Source organism: Tenrec ecaudatus, chromosome 9 (genome assembly GCF_050624435.1).
Source record: "Tenrec ecaudatus isolate mTenEca1 chromosome 9, mTenEca1.hap1, whole genome shotgun sequence".
In the NCBI taxonomy this organism is placed as follows: domain Eukaryota; kingdom Metazoa; phylum Chordata; class Mammalia; order Afrosoricida; family Tenrecidae; genus Tenrec; species Tenrec ecaudatus.
Window position 1 is genome coordinate 146,688,782 of NC_134538.1, and position 22,951 is coordinate 146,711,732.

The window sequence follows — 22,951 nt, forward strand, 5'->3', positions numbered from 1 at the left end:
GATCCCTTTGAGGTCAAATGACCCTTTCACAGGGGTTGCCCGATTCCTAACATTAGCAAAATTGCAGTGATGACGTAGCAACAAAAATAATTTTATGGTTTGGGGTCACCACAACATGAAGAACTGTAAGAAATGGTCACAGCATTAGGAAGGTTGAGAACCACTGCTCTATAGGAAGGCAGCCATAGTAGACAATTAAGGGTGAAAGTGCCAAATGCGATGTAAAATACTAAATCATGTGCCAATGCCAAACCTTGGAATTTGGTCTCCCATACACTCGCCCCAGCCAAATAGTGTTATTTATTTAGTCGCAACTGTGGTTTCTGTCTGCTGCGGTTAAAAGCCTATTGTTTGGAAATGCCTTGGGTTGAGACTATAACGTTTAGCATCTCAGGAAGGTATTTGTCTCTGCAGATCAAGTCTCTCCTGCCCCACACTCCCCAGAAGGATCTCGAACTAGAGAGGACTCATCACCTAGGATTGTATTCCTGTTGGTCCCTATTCACTCATCAACTCCAGTCCCCCAGATCCACAAAGGACCCCATGAAAAATGTCCTCATCAAACCCTACCAGCCATTTATCTCTAAGCAGATTATCTTTTCCTATCCTTCCATTAGAACCCATCTGAATTAATCAGACACACGAGGAAGGACGCCTCAATTCACACTGAAATTTGTTAGCAATCAGTGTTGCTAAAGAGAGAAATTCGGAACGCAGCCCAAGACCATTTAGAAGAAGTGGGAAATATGTAATTTTATTAATTGGCAGGCACTTCAAAAGAATGAGTTTATACATCTCCTTCTCAGTCAAGAGACGATGATTTTTTTTAACAACACACTACTACCATGGTGACAGAGATGTCACCAGTGTTTTAGGATGAGCTGCAAATGTTACAGAACTAATGAATTTTCATTAGCATCATCAGACAATTTCAGAATGGGTTAAGTTGCCACCATTTGCCATTCCCATTAATATCATTGTCATGTAAAAAGCTTAATTTTCAGCTATTTTTGTTCCAGATACAATCTTTGTCATTAAAATGAGGGATAATTTTGATATTTAATATATTCCATGGCATACTCCGATATGGTACTAATTTGGCCTTTTCAGTATTCTGTATAGTAATTGACAATCCGTCCCTCCTCCACTCCCTATATTCGAGAGAACCAAAATAGAATGGACAGCCAATCAAGTGACCGAATACCGAGAGGATCAACACAGAAAACACGTGTTGACCTAATCAGGCGCATTACCACGCGCCCACATTATTTTCTCCCAGACTGATGACTAAGAAAGAACAGGAATAATAAATGATACCATCGGAATCCTCGCGTGTGACAGTTTTGTCAAAGTTCTGATTTTAGTCAAATGAAACAATGCATTTATTTTCCCTCCAGATTCTGCAACGATTGGCAGAACATGTTGTGCCCCGAGATCTTCATCATAACCGGTCCCATGCTTGCACCCGGGTCCTGGACTTGAACCTGGGCAGATCGACGACAGCAAACTTTTCATTCCAGTAGGTCACCTTTCCTTCGCTTGTGGGGCTATCAGTCTGGTGAGAATGGACGGCATCTGCTTAAGAATGCACTGACACTGAGCTAGAAGCGCCTCTCTTTCTCTGGAGGGGCATCTCGTCTGAGGACCAAGCAGGGGATTTTATCCGGAGATCACAGAATTCCTCACCATCTAGAGCAGGGGTTCTCAACCTTCCTCACGCCACAACCCTTTCATACGGTTCCTCATGTGGTGGTGACCCCCAACCATAACATTATTTTTGTTGCTACTTCATCACTGTAATTTCACTACTGTTATGAATCTAGCGGCCCCTGTGAAAGGGTCATTTGACCCCCTAAGGGGTCACCACCCAAAGATTGAGCACCGCTGCTCTAAAGGATCATTTAAGGCCATGGTGCTGCACCTTTAAAACTCCAGGCAGCAGAAGTGACGGCTGCATCAGCACAGCAGGTGTGCACTGTGTCCACCTGACACATGGAAACCATCCCACAACACCAGGTCTTTTCTACAATAGCACGTGCGTAAACATAGATTTTAGCCATACTGAATGCGAATTCGGGAAGTACGAGTTTGCTATATATGAGCCCTATCATGTGCTCTAGTAGCAGAAGGAACCCAGACCTCTTTTGAGTAAAACTTATTTCAAAGATGTTAAGCCTTGGTCATTCTAAGTGCAGCCCAAGGCAGATGAAACCACCTTGATGCTCTCCTGCATGGGATCTCTAGAGAGACAATCGTTATCAAGATAACGTCTTCTTTCAAGTTCAAAATTCCTGCAAAACATCCGAAGGGCACTTTATTCTTCCACAAAGCATTTCTATATCTTTTATAGAGGAAAAAAGATACATTTTACTCAGCCACACTAAAGGGGAGCAATAGAGAATTTGTTAAATCACAATATGGCTCCTTTCATCCATAGAGATCTATCGCCGACTAATAACTGCTAAGAGTTGTGCTGTCCTTTGGGGTTTTGTGATTCTTCTTCTCCAAAGGCACGTCCAGCTCCAAATCCTAGGATGAGCTACAGTATCACGGCTCACCATGGACACTGGTGAAAAGTCTACAGAGATTTGAATTAAAAAGCAAAGCAAAACGCACTGTCATCGAGTCAACCCAACACCTAACAGCCCTATAGGAGAGAGGACTGTCCCTGTAGAGAGCCCCGCATGGGGCTCTCTGACTGCTTGTTCTTGCTGAGTCCCTGCCCTTGTCCTTCATCTCCACTGCAAGCTTCAGAGCTGACAGTCCGAATAAAAAGGCAAATATGATAAGAAGAATATTGCTTAACTGTAACCATGAGGGGGGGTGCTACTTCAGTATTGTTTTAAAATGATTGCCAGTCTGAATCCCTCTAGTGTTGGATGTTAAATTCCACTGCCTTTCTTTTAATTGAATGACTTACTAATGTAAATTTCCATCTCCAACAATCAAATAGTATGTCATTTATTCAAATTTACCCCCGCTCTCGTGTGCCAGCAAAATCCCTCAACAAAACAGACAATTTTTTTTTAAAGGTTCGCCTGAGTCAGGAGCTCTGCTTCCTAAATTAGCACCCAAGTGTCACCTTGCAGACCTCCAAACAACAAGATCATTTATAATAAAGCCGGCTTCCCTCTAGAGTGGACAGCCCAGGTCAGACCGCTCTGGGAACTCTGGTTGTCCCACACAGGTCTCCGGACTTCATGAAGCCGTCTCCTCCACACATGCTAATCTGATCAATTGATGCTTACCGATCTCCCTGGAGATGTGAGTGAAGGCCTCCACGCCACTCTCTCCGTAGTTCCCCTCAGAAGCCAGCGTCGACACGTAATTCCAGCCCAGCGCTGTCACAATGTCCACCATGGCCTGTGCTTGATAGGAGTCCGGTGGGACAACCCGGGAGAAAAAGTCATACCTGGTGTTGTCACTGAGCTCTGGGGCTGTGGATGCATAGCTGATTTGAGGTATCTGCAAAGCAAAGGAGAGCGCATTTCAACCCATGAGGAAGGGTGTTCGAGAGGGATGGTCCCGAGGGACTTAAAAGCCAAAGCTGTGCCAGAGACCCAGACACCTGAAGCCTTCAAACTTCAGAGCCTGAAGCCAAGGTACAGTTTTGTGACCACTGGTTTAATTAGAAAGTATTTTAGGAAGCCTTGTCAGCTGACTTTCTTTCAAAGCACAATCATTCTAAGCATAGAGAAGACGTTAGTTTTGTTTCAGGTTCCACTGGTTCTGGAGTTAGAGCACAACATTTGCGTATTTTGTTGTGATTGCTTTCTTTATTCTGTACAAGCTCAGCTGTGGTGCAAAGATATGAGGCAGACATGAAGGTCTGGTAGCTCTACGCATCAGAAAAGGTCAGCCCTGAAATTGGCTCTGGCCTTAGGAGTTGAAGGCTACACAGTGACTAATCAGGAAGTTATTAGATCTTTTCTACCCTTGAAATATTTCTGGTCATAAGATTTCTGGCATAGTTCTGCAGTTCTAGTCACGGCCCATAGCCAGCAGTCAGTACACCAGAATATTGGGAAATAGCCACCCAGGTGACTATTTCCCCAATGTAAACATTTCTCTAATTTAAACATTTTTCCCAACGCCTCCAAACTAAAATTATAAAAAAGAATCCAGACCATCATTTTGCTAGGAAAAAAAGATTATTTTCTTACATAAACTGGGTAATTCCTAGAAGATTTTCAAAACAAATATCTCTGTGTGTTTTCCTTAAGCAAACAATAATAATGCCAAGTAGCATTCACGTATCTGTTGAGGGAGGGTGCTTATCATACCAGTGATAAGCACTGGGACAGAGGCACAGAACGTGCACACGGGAGGAGCCCCATGCAAGCAGGCCTCAGAGGCATTGCAGGTTCAGTTCCAGACCACCGAACACACACACACACACACACACACACACACACACACTTCGTACAATACCAGCTTCTGATTATCAATGGACGTTTTCATCTCTTTCTTCTCATTTTGAATTGTGCCCCATCCACAAATGAAGGCCCCCAAAATGTTGCATTGCCCAGCGGGAAGGTCCATTCTCATCTGAGGAGGCAGCTCTTCCCCAGTTGTTCCAATCTGAGGAACTCATCTTGTGGCACACAACTAGACAACGTTCCTCAGCTTCAGAAGGTTCTCAGCGGCTAATTGCTTCAGGAGTGCACTACCTCTGCCTTCTTCCTAGTCCAGCCCTAGTCTGGAAGCTCCGCTGAAACTTAGTTACCGTAGGTGACCCTGCTGGTATCTGAAATACTGATGGCATGGCTTCCGGAATCACAGCAGCATGCTAAACACCCTATTACAAAAATTGACAAACATCCTCATAACCAGACCCATAGACAACATCATGATAAAAAGAGAAAAGAGTGAAGTTGTCAAAGATTTCATTTACTTGAATCTATAATAAAAATCTGTGAAAGCTGGAACCAAGAACTCCAAGGACACATCACATTGGGTAAATCTGCATAAGAAAGACCTCTCTAAGGTGTTGAAGAGCAAGAATGGTACCTTTAGGACTAAGGGATATTTAATCCATGCCATTTTCAATAGCTTCATATGCACATCAGAGCTTGATGATGGGTAAAGATTTCTGAAGAATTGATGCATTTGAATTACAGTGTTGGCAAAAAAATTTTTTTAAAGCAAGGGACTCCCAGAAAAGGAAGCAAATCTGTCTTAGAGGAAGTAAATCAGAAAGCTCTTTAAAATCAAGAGTGGCAAGATTTCATCTCATGTACTCTGGACATGTTATCAGGAAATACCAGTCCATGGAAAAGAATATCGTCTTGGTAAAGCAGAGAGTCCGTGAAAAAGAGGAAGACCCTCGATAAGATGAAGTAAAACAGGGCTGTGACAATGGCTTCAAGTGTAATAACAATTGTGAAACTGGAGTAGGGCCATGAAGGGTTTCATTCTGTTATACACAGGGTCATTATCAGCACAGAGCAACAAAAATACGACTCAGGAAAACAAACTTCAAAAAGATTAAGAGAGGTACCAGTCCCTGGAGAAGGACACCAAATTTGGTAAAGTAGAGGGTCAGTGGCTGCAACCATGGGCTCAGATGTAGGAACAATTGTGAGGATGGCACAGGACCGTGCACTGTTTCCTTCTGTTGTGCATATGGTAGCGATGGGTCAGAGCTGACTCGATGGCATCTGGTGACAACAACAACTAAGTTAAAAAAAAAAGTGCAGGTACTGAACCGAAACTAAAAGTATATTAAAGGAAGATATAGGTGTAGGAAAGAGGGAGGTTTTATAGAATAGCTCTCTCTGGTGACTCTTGCAGCTTGATCGATGGTATTGCTATTTACCAGGTTATGAAGAAGGAGGGGAGAGATTTTCAGAGCTAAATTTATGAGTTCAACTTTTGCTTTGCTGTTTTGTTTTTGCTTTAATGTCCTTGTGTGCATGAAAGCATCTAAAAAGAAAAGATTGAAGTAGGTGATGAAATTTGGGGACTGGAGCTTAAGAGATTCTTTGAGACTAGAGCTAAAGATTGTGGAGAGGCCATCAATGAAAATGGTAATGAAAGCCAAGGGTTGGTATATGGTCATCCAAGGAAATGATGAAGAGTCAGAGAAGGGTATTTTGGGAGAATGCACCTTATCACCCCTCATCGTGTTTTAGAAGTTCAAACGGGCTCCAAGATTCCCAGAATGGGCTGAACATGAAAGTTTAGCTCATAAATAGAATGAGGTTGCTTTCCATCGGATCAATGTAGCTAGATGTTTGGATGTCAAAGAGATCCCATCTTCCCACATGGGACTGCACACCCTGAGATCCAACAGTCAGATCCACCACCCCTTAACCAGATGATCCCCAACCCACATAAAGGTTTTGACCAATGTACACCTTTTAAAATACCTCCACATCTGGATCGCCTTCCCTAGGCTTAGAGAGAGGTCAGTGGAGGGCCCCCAACTGTTCACCCAAGCAACAAAAGTAGAACTGATAGCTTGGAACTCTCCAAGGTACTGCAATTGACGCCACCAGAATATATTCATCCTTCGCCCCAGCTCTGTTTCAGTGAGACCCCTGACTGCCTACACCAACTATACCAATGATGACTCAGTCAAGTTCTATCAACCCCCAAAGGCTTCTTAGATGGTTCTCCCACTGGGGATCATGGTAACTTATTAGTATTGAAGGGTCATGAAAGCCGGTCTCACCTGCCTCCTTCCTGCCCTTTTGCTTTCTTGGCCAAATACACTGGCTCTATCTGTACAGATGCTTCCCTTAATGAGGTTCTGCACCTTTGTAATACATGACCAATCAGCAAGAATTCTCTGTCAGAGCTCAAACCACACACCAACCTTGGCCTTGTTCACCTTTTTCTTGTTAGCTTCTAAAAGACCCGAGAATGAGACAGAAGATGAGACTCAGTCAGAGGTGCCCCTTTCCAGGGAAAGCATCCTCCAAGTTCAAGAGCTTGTGCATTTCTCTTCCCATGTTCTAATGAAAAGGATTCAGCTTGATGACCTTCACTTAGGAAGGGGTGTCTGTGCACGTGTGTGTGTGTGTGTGTGTGTGTGTGTGAGAGAGAGAGAGAGAGAGAGAGAGAGAGAGAGAGAGAGAGAGAGAGAGAGAGAGAGAGAGAGAAGGGGCGTGGGGGAGGAGGGGAGAACGACACAGCCGGGGAAGGCATCCTAAAACAAATTCTGTAGCGCTATACCATTTCCCTGTCCTGTTTGGACACATGATCATCCTCCCACTTCCTCAGCTACTCAGAGTCCGGCAGTAAAATACCTTACGCAATTCCCACCCTGCCTCTAATAATGAGCCACCCCTTTCTAAAAATGAGCACAAAGTGTGAAAACTGCATGTTTGAAACGAAAACTAATTATCTCAAATTACTACCTCCAGTCAGTCACTTTCAGGGCTGTTTAATTAGCAGTCAGCATCATGTTTAGGATTAATTAAACAGGTGTAAAGGGTATATAAAATAAAAGTGCAGATTGAAGATGGTTGTTAGAATAATTAGGTAATGGACTTTCTCCCTAAAGTCTGAAATAGTTCTGTCTTTCCAGATCAATGTGCAGAAAAGCAAGGCGAAAGTACCTGCCTGCATTGTCATTTGGTCAATTCTTGAGACGCCTCGGTCTTCAACAATGCGTGCCAGGGAATGCTGACTGTCTGGCAAGACAACTTTTCAAGTTGTCGTGGGGTCACATCTCATGTTTATCTTCTTGCGGTAGACCGTTAGGCATCGGCTCATTAACCATTTTAATTTCTATGCCAGCTTCCCCAATATTTCCACTATGCTCAAATTAACCCCGATTGACAACAGATGTGGTTTGAAAAAAAAACCTAGAATGTTTCTTTTTCTAGCTAATGCCAAAGAGCCTTCATGATACGTGTGGTAATACTGTCACATTATAACCCAAAGATTGGAAATGCCAGTGCACTCAGAAGAAACGCCTACCTAACCCTTGCAGGCAAGAACACTCCATGAGACAGTCCTACTCTGTCCTCTCAGGAGTCACAATGAGCCGAAATAAACTACAGTCCCTCATAACAACACCAAATCCAGCCGCCCCGACTTCCCCTCAGCCCTGAAGGCTTCCTCTGTCAGAAACAACAACAAAAAGATGGTAAACACATCAGGAGGTCTGGAAAGGAGAGCGAGAGAAACAAGGGAACATGTGCTGAGAAAAGGAGTCGCTTGGGGAAGCATTCTGCATCCATTCCCACATACTTTCGAAGAAGTCGTCTCCTTTATAAGCTTCTGTGGATACTCTATTCTTGTCCATTAAAAGAAAAAAAACCCAAACTCGTCCATGAGGCTCACAAAGACCACCAGAGCCTGACTTCATCTCCGGTCTTCTCGTCCCCACAGGTGCACTGCACTCTACAAGGATCTAGACTTTGCCCATGCTGCTTCTTGTACAGAGAGACCCCATCAGTTCTGCTCCACCTGATGGTCTTCAACATGAGCTCCCTATCCCGCTCAACCATCCTCCCTGGGAAGCTGCCACTCACTTGATCAGGCAGAGTGCACCTTGCTCCCACAACCCTATCATCTGACATGAAGATCATGACCATTTATGGGCTTAGGAGCCTGGAGGTGGGAGGGCAAGGTTGCTGGTTTATTTACTGGGGATCCCCAGCACTGGATGGTGCAAGTGTTCATGCAGGACTGTTTGGGAAGGAATTCATCAATTGAACTGTCGACCCCCAAATATTTGGCAGGCTGTCTTTCATTGGTCCCTCTAAGTCCTTTCTCCATCCTGCTCGATGTCCTAGGAGACTGTTCCCTAGGAACCACATGCCTTTGCCTCTGGCTTCCAGTTGAGTTTGGAAAGCAGGAGGCACCAGCAGCAGGTGGATGGCAGAAATATGTCTTCCTCCAGCAATGCCTTGACTTATATGGTCTCGCTACCGAAGCCCTCACCCACGGTGAAAGCTCTTGCCGGATTCTAGTAGCACTTCCTCCCCTTCCCCGTTCAGACTTTCTCACAGTTGCCTCCAAGCCCATTGCTCCCCAAGGCAAGCCCATGAGGTGGAGTGGGACCATGTTCCATGGGGTTTTCAAGGCTGTGATCTTCAGGATCCAACAGACTGCTGGGTGGGCTTGAACCATGACACTTTGTTAGCAACCAAACACTTAACTCTGTGTGCCGCCCACTGTTGTTAGCTCCGGGGTGCTTCAAAGCCCCATATTATTTCCTTTACTGATGCCCACACCTTATAAAGTGTCCTTCGGTAAACCTCTCTCCCGATGCCAGCAGCCAGAGCTATGCATCCACTGGGAAAGGTCTCTGCAGAGGTTCATCAAGTTTTCTCTTTAGAGGTTCTGAAAAGATTGCATAACAATTCGCAACAACAAAGGCCTGATTTGTGGCAGACGGGGGACTGGTTTTGCCACCACGTCAATACACCTGCTCAAGCAGTCATCTCAGTGCACCAGTTCTGGGCAAAACACAGCAGGCCTCTCTTGCTCCACACACCTGACTCACCTGACCTCCTCCATGCAACTTCTCTTTGTTTCCACGAATGAAGAAGGACACAAAAGGGCAGAGGTATGATATGTAGAAGAAGGGAAGAAAAAAGAAGGGAGGTGTTGCCAGCCATCCAAACAGATGAGTTTGAAAAATGTTTCCAAGAATTGAATCTCATATTTGACAAATGTATTCGGTGCAATGGACAGTACTTTGAAGGTGATAAGATTGTTTTGTCAAGAAAATTAAATACATGGCTTTGGGAAAAGTTATGGTTTGGGAGGGCTATCCCCTCATAGTCACTTGCCCACCAGAAGTCTGAGAAAAAAATCTGGAGTTTTCTGTACCAAAATCAAGGTTTCAGTTTGATGTGGGTGGTAACATTTGGGCCTCAGGTCCAAGCTTTATTCTTTCCAGTTCAGTTATTTACAGAGAGCTGGTGTCTGGGAAGGCATTGTATCTCAGTCATGAGTAAAGATAATTACTTGCTCAACACTTAGCTACTTAAGTCTATGGACCTTAGATTTTCAACTCTAAGAGATTCCAAAAGTCTGGCTGAGAGCTCAAGGTGGCAAAAATGTTATTCAAAAGAAATTGACACATAGCTTCTTGAATAGTTTGATAACAAATAGACAGCAGAGACATCTATTTTTAAATAAAGGTCAGCAGAGGCTCTTGCCCTCTAGTATCTTTTCTTCTATCTCTTTACTAACACCTCTTCTAGATTGAACTCCCAATTTTTACACAGACACTTAGCCATTCACATTAAGACTCCATTTCCCAGCCTTCCTTGCAGCCATTTCCATAGTACGAGAAGTGCAACTTGTGAAAAATGGCCTTCCAGGGAAAGGGTGTGCTCTTCGCACGGCCTCCCTCCTACTAACTGAGAGCAAAGATAAGCCTCCATTAGCAGCCTTGGGGCACGGCCTTGGACCAGTGGAGCCAAAAATCCTAGTCTAGTGTTTCCAAAAGTAGCACTGGAACGATCCGGAGAGGCTAAGTAAGCAGATACCTACACTTTATCCTGGCGTATAGATTATAGTAAAATATTATCAATTGCTGGGGCGGGGAGAGCAGTGAGTCGTATTTTTCTGAAAAGGATGCAGTGGGGCAAATAGGTTTGGGAACCTATGCCCCAGTTCAAGCCACTGTGATACCCGGATTCCTGAAATAATCAGCTTTCCTGCTTCCATCCTTGTCTTTCTCAAACCCATTTTACGCCCAGCAGTCAAACTGATCTCCAAAGGAAACATAAGGACCTATTCAAGCCTTGCTCAAAGACATTCAGTTGTTTCCCCCGTTGCTATTAGAATAAGCCCATCCTTCTTGCCACTGGGTCCTTGGGATCTGGCTTATGGCCATTTCCCCGTTCACTCACCTAATCCAGCTCCACCTGCTCCCTCTGTGTTTCCTGACCAGGCCAAGCTCTTTTTCACCTCCAAGCCTCAGACCGACTGTCCCGTATGCCCTTGCCAACCTGTGTCTGGTTTTCTCTTGCATTGAGCCTGTGCTCCAGCATCTGTCTCCTCCTCATACCAGCCTCCCCTGACTACTCTTTCCGACAACCCGCTGTCCATCCATCTCTTCCTTGGCTTCATTCCTTACACCCACGACGACCTGGCCTTGTGTGTTCTGCTGCCCTGACCGCAACGTAGATTCCCAAGGGTCTTCTCTATGTTGTTTACAGCTACAATGAGATCTCCCAGGGCAGTTGTTCTTTCGACAGTTATTCTTTCTGTTCCCATGGAGTCAGCTCTTAGTCATGCCAACCGTATTGAAAACAGAAGGAAGACTGCCAGGCCTACGCCATCATTGCGAACCTTAGTACGTTTGGCTCCTCTGTGAGCACATTAAGCACTGCCATTGAGTCAATTACAAATCATAGTGACCCTCTATCAGGTGTCAGACACTGAGATCTTTTCTCCTTTGGCTTGTGGGTTTCAACTGCATACCTTGAGGTGAGCCGTGCAGCCCTTACCCTGCACCACCACTGGTAAGACGGAGTCGGGTTTTAATAAATAAATGCTGAATGAAAAATAACCCCATCCATCCATCCATAAATCAAAACCCCTGTTTATTATTTTCCTCCATACCTAGTAATTTGGAAAGATTTTTGTCCTTATTAGGTAAGAATATTCATCTTCAAAAGCTTCTGATGAGCACAAGATTCCCACTCTCACCAAGATGAGGCGGTACCACTCCAGTCCCGGTCAAGCACGTCCCAACGCCACGCTAGCTTGTGTGAATAGGGACACACACATGGGCCACTAAGCTTTTAGAAATTATGAACAATGAATGTGAGAACTTCATGACTATCTGAGCGAATACTTTAAAAGCTCACAGACTTTAAGCTGTCATTAAAGAAAAACTAAAAATATGGGTTATTTAATTTAGTCCGTTTTGCTTATCTTTACACCATAGTCTAGGTAGAAATGGAAGAAGTTATTCTCACTCAAAGGGTGTCCCTTGATATTGTCTTCACTAAGTCCAACTGTCCATGACCGAGAGTCAGCGACTGGGAGTTCCTGCGACTCCGAAGGAACACTGGGGGGACAGTGGTTCAGTGGAAGAGTTAATAAGATAGGAAGTGCGGAGTCTTCAAACAGTCAGCGAAATGGACTTGTTCCTTCTGAGCCTATTAGAACCTTAGAAATAACCCGTCCAATGATTATTAAATTTAAGGTTCTTGTTTTCTGCAAGAAGCCCACACACATCTAAGCAGAGGTTTATAGGACCTAGGTGAAACACTTCTTCCTTTCCCAATTCCTGCCAAACAAACTTTTTGTGTTTTCCCTCTCAGCAAACAACCTTGTCCATTGATTGTGGAGGAGGTTAGCCAGGCGGGTCTTTGAGGATGCTCAATAGCATTATTGGTTTTCTCCAGCAAAAGACCTCAGGGGGTTGTGCTTGTCTGAGCACTTCCTCGGTGACGCTGGCCTGAGCAACAGCAGCTCCCACCAGGAGAGCATCCAGCCACCAGGCCCTGGCATAGATCTGTTGATGCTGCAGCATGAGGACCACAAGAGCACAATGATGCCAGCCAGCCACGAGGTCTTCTCTACTTTGACTGCTCTCTGGGATCAGAGCCACTAGCTGCTCCTGGCAGGACTTGGGCATCTCACTTGAAATCTGATGAAAAGGAAAGCTGCATAAGAAATCCAAGCCCCCTCCCATGCCCACCCCCCACTCACCTTTCCTTTCCCCATGGCCCTAGGATTTCCTGTCCCTTTAAGCTCCACGAAAATGGGATTTCAGGGAAGGGAAGAGAGAGAGAATATGCAGAGGCCAAGAACAGAATTATAAAGAAGAGTGAGCACTCGCCTGAGTTTGTTTCAAAAGCATGAAGAAGTCCTACCAGTTACCACGTGCAGTAGAGTCGGTTCCCAATGGGTGTCAGAGGAGAACTGTGTAAATGCATGTGTGTCAGAGGAGAACTGTGCTCTGTGGGGCTTTCAACTATTCATTTTCTTGGAAGTAGATGGCCAGGCCTTTCTTCTGAGGCACTTCTGAGTGGATGCAAACTAACAACCTTTCAGTCAGCAGCTGCATGCTTAAATTAACCCTTTGTGCTACATGGGACTAGAAGAAGTACTATTATTCTCCAAATCAAAAGCTGCTCAGAACAATCCTGCCTGCCAAGTAGACAGGCATGAAACTTCCTACCCATACAACTTGGTGCCAAATGTGAAATTCTGTATTCGCCTCCCTTCTCATCTGTTCCCACTGAAGGTTCAAGGGAGGACCAGAGCCTTGGGGGTTCGATACACGGTGGGAAGGAACAAAAGACATTGACGGACAGAAGTCTACTGAGATGGAAGATCACGGACTGCATTTTAGCCTTCTCCCACACAGCGCTCGATCAAACTGAGCACAATTCTCTAGACACATGCACCAGAGACTCTCTGTGGCTTGGCTCAGCTGAGTGCAGCGTGTTAGAAGGTTAAAGGTCACGTGGTTAATTCCATTATGGGCCAGGATGCAGACCAAAACACCTCCAGCACCGCCACCCCAACCCATCCCCATCCACAACCCCAGCCCAGAAGAGCCCTCCTCCTCATAAATGCACAACACAGGTAACAAAGCCAAACCGGAGAGGGGAGAGTTAAGGTCAACCCATGCCCACTGCAGAATAAATGATTCCGAACATTTGCTACAGATGGTGAATCTCAAATTTCAGTGGCAAACATGAAGAAGACTAAGACATAGAAGGCATGCTTATAGAGAGTATTTTTGGATACATGCATGTCAGAGGTTATAAATATACATTACATCTACAAAGTCACGTCTTTGTTTTAGACAACCCATTTGGATATTCTATAGAATCATGAAAAAGTACGGGTTCTCACGATTTTCCCAAGGTTATGAGGCAAGGAAGCAAATGATAGGCTAAGATTAGAGTCAGTTCAGCAGGGATCACTTAAGTTAAGGGACTATGTTCAAGGTAGGGGTAGTAATACAGGAAATAGCAGTGAGGAGTAGTGTTCCAGTAGGACTCAGGAGGAGCCAGTTGCCAAGCCAGATGCTAAAGGACTGGGAAGGGGAGCCTGGAAGGAAACCACCAGGAACAGAAGACTCTGAGAAGAGAAAGGACCGCCTGATGGGCACAGCCAGATTCAGACAACCCCAGTCAAGGAAATGCTACCCTGGCCTCTGCTCTGGCTCTGACTCCTGCTGAGTATCGGGATGGTTAGGGATTATGTGCAGTGGACACATTCCTGGGTCAGGGTAGGAAGAGGCCCAACCTACCAACTGGGGTACAGCCTGACCCCTCCTGGGTGCTATAAGCCTACTTGTACAGTGAAGGTCACTGGGAACTCTCTCTCTCTTTTTCTTTCTCTCTCTCCCCATTCACTTTCCTGCTTGCTGGGATCCTGTCTGCCTCCAGTGGTAACCCCATGTGGGGCAATGGACCCTGAAAGCTGTCGGCACCCTGCCGTGTTTCCCTGACCTTGGATCCATGTGACTCTGCACCCGCTGGCCTGTGATCTTCCTGCATCAGGCTAATTTTTTCTGCATCATAGTCCTGAAGCTAGGTGAGTCTCAAGAGAGGCCTGGCTGGCACTGATTGGACTTATGGGCTTGAGTTGGACGCGGCTGGCATGCCTTCCTGATATATAATTACTTCTTGATGGAAAGCTCTTTCATATGCATCTATGAATGTCACTGGGCTTGTTTCTCTACACAACCCTGCCTACACAGTATCCCTATGAACTGAACCCAACTGGAAGCCAGAGGGCAAGGGGGGCCGATGGTACTGACTGTGCAGAGGAGCCCAGCAATCCCCAAGCATAGAGCAGAAGACAAAAGAGAGGAGGAGGGTCTGGAGCCAGCTGAGCACCTGGGCTCGCTACCAGTACTCACTGATGACTAGTAGCTTCAAGCAAATTTGCCGATAGCAGCACAGGAAACTTTTCCATGGTCAATATGGACTACAACTTAATGTCAAGAAAACAAACATCCTCACAACTGGCCCAATGGGTAAGATCATGACGAACAAAGAAGAGATTGAAATTGTCAAGGACTTCCTTGCGCTTGGAGCACATCAATGCTCAGGGAAGCGGCACACTTAGCAAACACTGAGCTGCACTGGGTCAGTCTGCTGCAGCAGACCTCTGAAGAGAGTGGTGCTCAACCTCCCTGATGCAGCGACCCTTTCCTACAGTTCCCCATGTGGTGGTGACTCCCCCAACAATAACGTTATTTTCGTTACTACTTCATCACTATCATTTTGCTACTGTTATGATTCAGGCGACCCCTGTGAAAGGGTCGTTCGAACCTCAAAGGAGTCATGACCCACAGGTTGAGAACTGCTGTCTTAAATGTTGAAAAGCAAGGGTGCTACTTTGAGGAGTAAGGTACGCCTAACACAAGCCTGGCATTATCAACAGTCTCATATGCTTGTGGAAACTGGACAGTGAAAAAGGAAGACCAAAGACAAATTGATGTCTTATGATGCTGGCCCAAAATTGAAAATAACATGGACTTCCAGAGGAACAAACAAATTTATCTGTCTTGAAAAAAATACAGCCAGAATGCTCCTGGGAAGCAAGGATGGCCAGACTTTGTCTTGCATACTTCGGACATCTTAACAGCAGAGACGGGTCCCTGGAAAAGCACATCCTGCTTGGTAGAGGGACAGCGCGAAAGAGGAAGGGCTGCGACAACCTGGACGGGCACGATGGCTGCCGTGATGGGCCCGACCATAATGACTGGGGGGCTGGTACAGGACTGGGCAGTGTTGTTTATATGGTCACGGTGAGTCAGAGCCGAGTCCACAGCACCTAACAGCCACACTGAAGAAAGCGCCTGAGAACCAAGAAAGGCAAGCCTTTGCCTTGCTTAGTTTGGATATCTCATCAGAAAAAGCCAGTGACAAGAGGTGAACATCATGCTTGGTGGAGGACGAGTGAATAGTAGGAAGACCCCTAATGGGCTAGATTGACACAAGGTCCCCACCATGGATTCAAACACCCCAAGGACCACGAAGATGGCATAGGAGCAGGCAATATTTCTCCCTGTTCTCTGTAAGGTCACCGTAAGGTAGAGCCAGTCTGAAGGCAACAAACACCCACAACAAAATGGCAGCACCCAGTTTGCTTTTACATCATTGTTGCTGCTGCCGCCACCGTGTCATCAAGCCAATTTTGATTTAAAGCAGCCCCATATGGCAGAGAAGGGCTGACCCATATAGTTTTCTCAGATATAATATGTATTGAAGCAGAGAGTGAGTCTTCCATCCATGGAGTCCCCTATAGGTCAAACTACAACCTTCCCCTTAGCAGCTGAGCGCTGAACTATGCCGGCACCAGGAATCCCTTTATGCAATTCCTTATGTTAAAATGGAAGGTTTCAAACATCTTGGGCAGGTAATCTACACTAAAGTACTTTCAACTGACTTCTGAAAACATCGAACCCTAAAGCCAGGCCAAGGAAGTTAGACTCTCCCACGGAAAGCAGAGTAACGCATGCCCTGTTTCAAAGAGAAATGTAGTGATTTTAATCCAACTGATCATGACATTTGATGTCAAACCTATTTATTTAAAGTGAAAGACAAGCAATCTGTGGACGTGAAAGAACTTGCATGCAAACAACCATATTTCTAGTCCATAAGATTAATAAACCATTTTTACATCTGCTAATTACTTTAGAATGAGAAAGTACATTGGATCCTCAGGGAAAGAATTAGCAAATCATTAGAAGCATGGGAATGTTTAAGTCTAAATACTCTGCCTACAGGGACCTTGGTGGCACTCTTGTAGAAGCATGGGACCTTAACTGCAAGATCGATGGTTCAAACCCACCAGCCGCTCAGTGGCAGAATGACAAGACTATCTGCTTCTGCAAAGATTTAAAACCTCAGGAACCCTAAATAAAGTCGCTGTGAACCTGAATCAACTCGATGACAGTAGATGTGCTGGTTTGCGTTTATACTCTGCATGTATCCACCCCAAAGACCTAACAGCAAGCTGAATTTAAAACCTTCATTTTTAAAGGAATGTAAACTAGTTTTACAGTTGCTCTAGTTATGGATTCTCTTGATTTTCAATTTTTTCTTCCCCAAAAAATCATATATCCAAAACCCAAACTCACTGCCATCAAGTCAATGGGTTTCCAAGGCTGTAACAGTGTAGAGATGTAGAGAGCTCAGTCTTTCACCTGGGGAGCTTTTGGTGGTTGTGCACTTTGGACCAGACAGACTGAAGGCCAAATGAATGAGCACTATGCCACCAGGGCTCATATATGTATATATACATAGATACATAGATACATAGATACATAGATACATAGATACATAGATACATAGATACATAGATACATAGATACATAGATACATAGATAGATAGATAGATAGATAGATAGATAGATAGATAGATAGATAGATATAGATAGATATAGATATAGATACACACATATATACACATACACAAAATAATATATATTGTGTTGGCTTACAAGATAATACACACTATATTTTCCCCTAACTTTCATATCATTCAGAAAATTATAATTACTGCATTTTTCAGTATCATATACAACTTGGAGGGTTCATTGAAAACACTTGTCTGCTGAGCAAGTTAAAGCACAGGCAATGGCTTCCTAGTGACTACTCTTTCATTAATCCATTGGATGCATTTAGCTCCCACTGGGTGCTGTGATGAAGATGGCCTGGGGCCAAGTAATGTTTTATCCTGTGGAGCATAAGACCCCCAACTCCATGAAACCTACATGTGATAGACCCTGGACACAGAGAGCATGCTGCACACGGTCTTCCCACCACCCCAGGAATCAGGTCAAATGGAAAAAACCAGCATTAAACAACCCACCACCCAAATAAAGATCCAACAGCAATTGCAGGGAGCGCCATGAAAGAGAAGATCCCGACTGTGAATAGGAGCATGCTGTCTCAAGGTTCGGGCAGACAGGGAAGGCTTCTCTGAGTTAGTGACTTTAAGCTGACAGATAAGAAACAGAGGGAAAGGGAAGGGACAGGAGACACCGATGGTCTCCCACTTCAGCCCTCCTCCAGAGAGGCCAACCACCCACTTTGGGGGCTTGAAGAGGAGGGTAGAGGCCTGACAGGAGCTTAAGGCTAGAAAGTGCCCAGCGAAGGTCACAGAGATGGTTTGCAGTCTCCTTGGAAGAAAGATTTCAGATCCCCACGGGAAGCCCCACCCCCCTGCCAGCTCCCATTGCTCCTCCAGCCATACCAGCGCCCACCCTCTGCCCCACGCACAAACCTCCCCCTCCTCCTGCTCCCACTCTCTCCTCAGCTCCTCCAGAATGCCCCAAATCGTCAGAAAGTAGATTCATCCCTAGCCCCTAAATGCAAATGTTGGCTAATGATAGTACAGAGACTAGGACTAGGTGTATTTTCAAGGAGTGTGTGCATAGGAAGGGGGGGGGCGGGAGTGAAGTTGTCATCGATTTCATTACAATCAATGTCCAAGGAAGCAGCAGTCAAGAAGTCAAATGACATATTGCATCGGAAAATCTGCTGCAAAAGGCCTCTCTAAAATTCTAAAAATCAAAGATGTCAGCTTGATGACTAAGGCGCACCTGACCCAAGTCCAGGCCTTTCCTGTCACCTCGTGGGCAGGAGAAAGCTGTCCAATGAAAACGGAGGACAGAAGAATCGACGCCTTCAAACTGCAGTGTTGGCAAAGAAAACGGAATGCAGGGTGGCCTGTCGGAAGAAGGAAGAAATCAGTCTTCGAAGCAAACAGCTAGAATGATCCTTGGACACTGGACTCCAGCTTGCTTACGCTGACATGTCATCAGGAAAGACCCATCTCTAGAAAAGTTCATCATCTCTGGTAAAGCAGAGCATCCGTGGGAATCAAGAAAGCCGCCCCCACGAGGCGGATGCACATCAGAGGCACCACAACAGAGTCAACGCACCAAGCATGAAGGCGCCCTGGGTCTCCAGGGCAAAGGTTTGTCCTGCTATACTTAAGACCACCATGAATCAAATCCAACTGGAGAGCAATTAACAGCAGCACGTACTTGGTGACATAGTGGTTATGTGTTAGGCTGTTAACCAACAGGTCAGCAGTTCAAAACCACCAGCCACACTGAGGGAGAAAGATGAGGCTTTCCACTCTCGTAAAGCGTTACAGTCTCAGAAATCTACAGCGGCAGTTCTAGCCTGATTTACAGGGTCACTATGAGTCAGAATCGGCTCGATGACAGTGAGCTTGGGGTTTTTTCTTAGTTTGGGACCAGAGCTGGAACCAGAATAACATTCTCACAGATCTCTAAATCCTGACATCTCAAGGTCGGCAATAAGTGGACACACAGGGGAGAGAATGCAGTTTCTTCCACCAAATGGAAACAACATTACGGGCTGCAACCAGGAAAAAAATAAATATGGACTTAGATCGCTTACAAGCTCTAATAGTAGTTTTCCTAGGAAAGGAATGGAAAAAGTGATTGAAAAGGCAGAAGGAAGCCCTCTTCACTCTGACGAGGACGGGGAGTGGTGTTAGGTAGGATTTCAGAAGACGTGAGAAGCAGGTTAGAAGGAGCCCCGGAGGCTAATCGGCATCTTATTTTTGGGGGGGCGGGTTACAAGATAATACACATTCTCAGCACTTTTGAGGCAGCGGAATGAGAAAGAAATGAATGCGTCCACCTCGGAAAACTCTGCTCAGTGACCCCACATCCCAGAGAGACAAGGAGAAAGTCATTTTCTGATGTCATGATTTCCAACCACGATGGCCAGGATTCTGCCGCCTCGTGGGGTAAGAGACGCTTCTTGGATTCCTTCTTCACCCTCGAAAGCTTGGCATTTCAAAACGAAATCGTCCTCTAAGTGGTCTTTCAAATAAAGAGGAGTACGAAGGGCGCGATGAGTTTCTTAGAAGAGGGATCTGCTTGGCTTTTTGTCAAGCCTTTTTCTCACCTGCGCACCCACCTCCCACAGAAAGGGAAAGAAAGATCAGTGACAACTAGTGTCCTGAGAGAAAGGCCAAACGATGCTGGGGCACTTTCTCCACATCACTTGCTAAATCACTGAAACATGTAACTCTCCCACCCACTCGTTCCCGTGGCTGCTGACCGCAAGCCCCCACCTAGCATGTCTTTCCTCTGGGCTGATTTCCTCACTGCACAGTCACTGCTGGGGTTCAAGTTTCCCCAGGGGTGTCAATACTCGAACAACATTAAAAAATAAAAAGTCCATAATTATAACCAACGAATGGAAGCCAATACACCTTAAGCTGGCTGATATTCCATTTAGACTGGCACTTTGCCACTCGATACTACAAGATTGGGATCCTGCAAATACGGAAGACTGTCAGCAAGGGGCAGTGGCATGTGCGAGTAAAGTTGCCTGTTTGGCAGTGTCTTGGGTTTACCGTGATTTTCCACATTCACTGATCCCCTGGGGCTTCACTTCGTTATTTGTTTCCCAGGTGGAACTTGGGTCTTATGCTGAGCACGGAAAACCAGTGGAAAGGCTTCCCTCCAACAATGTTGACCACTGCTGCTTATCCTGCCCTGCACTGGTGAACTCAGTAGAACAGGGCACACGTGGAGTGACAGGTCTTCGATTAGCACTCTACTTACACAGACAATGCAAACCAAAGCATGCCATCTCCAGCACTGATTTCCTAAATGCCCACCAAGGGCAACAGGTCAAATAGATTAAAAAGTATAATTGGCTCAGGATCCACGCTCCCAATACAGACCGGAGAATGTTCCAAGGATCTATCCCTTTGATAAGTCTAATTTTAACATAATTTTAAAGGGAAGTTCATTAAGTTTCCGAATGGACTGACTCGCTCTTTCATGCACAATCTTTTCAGAGGAAACTAACTTCCCACACTTGACAAACTGCCTTTAGGTTTCAAACCCAATCTGCCCCCCCAAACCAGAATGTCACCTCTTAGGTTGAAGAACCCCACCTACTCTGATATGAACATCTTTACAGACTCGCTTTCCAAACTAGAGTCATGAGAAATGTATACACCAATTGTACAGCCTGGATACATCATATCCAGGGTGGAGACCGTGAGAGCTGTAGATGGAGAGATATAAGAGAGATAGATCTCACAGTGGATACATTTATGTATACATATGTCTGCATATATCCCTATATATACATATGAATCTTATTTGAAAATAAGAGATGAGTGTTTTAAAAATCAAAATTCAACCACAGCTGTACCATTAACTATAAGATATAATGTACATAATCATCAGTAAATTTCCCATAGCATCCAACTGTATTAGGAGAATTTAGAGATGTTAATTTCGACCAAATTCTGGAGGCTTTTAGGACACCCATGAAATAATTGCTTCTTTCTTTTCTGTCCCCTCTAAAAGCAACCGAGCCTGTGTGTCCTGGACAATAAATTGTGTCCTTGATTTCAGAAGGTGAGGCCTACCAAAAGGTCCCTGGCAGGTGCCATTGAGTTCATACGGGCCTAAAGATTGAGGGTTTGAACCTACCCCCTTGGGGGCTGGAAGGAAAACACCTGGTGATTCACTTCCATCAGGGAACAGTCTAGAAACCCTCTGCAACACATGAGGTCATCCGGAGCTGGAACAGACTCAATGATGACAAAGGATAATAGACTGCAGGACTGTAGAACTGAATTCACTGAAGGAGAAGAGTTACATCAGTGAGACTCCCAGAAGAGAATTAGTAAGGGCAGGGGGAAAGTGGAAGATCCTCGATGAGATGGATTGACAGAGTGGCTGCAACCAGGAGCTCAAACATAGCGACAATGGTGAAAGCGGTGCTGGACAGAGCAGTGCTTTGTTCTGTTGTACACGGGGAACTACGAACCAGAACCGACTCCGTGGTGCCGAACAGCAGAATTGCCTGGAGAAAGTCGGAGAGAGGGAAGGGATACAGAAGAAGCGAGTGGAGTCGCACCAAGCCAAGGGACTGATAGACTTCTTGCTTTTCCACAGACCCGGCCTGCGTCTGAGCTCTGCGTGTTCTTGTGAAGACTGGGCACGGAGGCCCGCAAGCTGGGCACCTCATCAAAGAAGCTGCTGCCCTTGGCTTGGCATGAGCGGCATGGAGTCACTGTCCTTTTGATAGGCCATCTGAGCTGCAGTGATGAGCCCCCTGTCACCTGGGACACTGGAGAGGGACATCCCCCGAAGAAGACTCTGATGGAATGTCTTGTCACCCGCAGAAGCATGGCTCGATGCCAGAGTGATCCAGGGAAGTGGAACAAAGTTTCTGGCACCTTCGTTTTGAAGTGCAAACTCATTCCTCATGCCTATTCCATATATGAGGGGAGGAATGAAAGATAAGACTCGAGGATATCCAGTTATCTTTTTTAGCAAGTTCTAAGAAAATGCCCCCTGTATAGTGGGCACTCGTATGTGCTGCTGGTTCACTCCTGACTAATCATAGAAGCCAAGGGGTGGGCAGTGATTTGGGGTTTGGGTTTAGAAACACAGTAGAAGAGGACTCTGGGGGGAGTGAGGTTTAAACACCCGACTTGATATGAGGGTTCACCCGAAGGTTGGCAATTGGAAATTGCCAGCAAGTCCATGAGGGGAAAAAAAAAACAAAAAAACTGGTGATTTGCTCCTGTAAAGACTGTCACATTGGAAACACTAAGGAGTAGTCTGACTGGCACACGGGGTTGTCATGAGGAACACTGAAGGAGAGGGATCGACACAGTGGGTGCAGCAATGAGCTCAAATAGAAGAGACCCTTGAATGGCGCTAGACGGAGCTTTGTTCTGTTGTACAAAGCCTTGAGGCTGACGCTACTGGTGGAGGTGAAGTGACCTTCGGGCACTCATCAAAATGTTGGAACAACGTTGCTTGAGCAGAGCAGAGGTCAAGGAGTCCAGCAACTGAACGAGAGAAAAGCATGCCCTTTTGCCATAACTAAGGAAAGGTTTGTCTGTATTGTGAGCATTATTGAACCTGAACTAGAACCTATTAGTGGTGCTGTCACATAAGCACGGGATGACTAACCATAAGGTTGATCGTTCAAACTCATCTACTCCTATGGATTTCTCCTATCCTGCTCTC

The 22,951-nt window shown here is 45.5% G+C and overlaps 1 protein-coding gene across 1 annotated transcript in view; it reads right to left on the minus strand.

The window, feature by feature from the left end:
* The window catches only part of GRM8 (glutamate metabotropic receptor 8), a 911,938-nt gene that overhangs the window by 727,188 nt on the left and 161,799 nt on the right, over window positions 1-22,951 (minus strand). Inside the window, exon 2 of the mRNA XM_075557710.1 lies at window positions 3,249-3,465. Within this exon, the coding sequence (XP_075413825.1) occupies window positions 3,249-3,465 (217 nt within the window). The remainder of the gene's footprint in view (window positions 1-3,248; window positions 3,466-22,951) is intronic.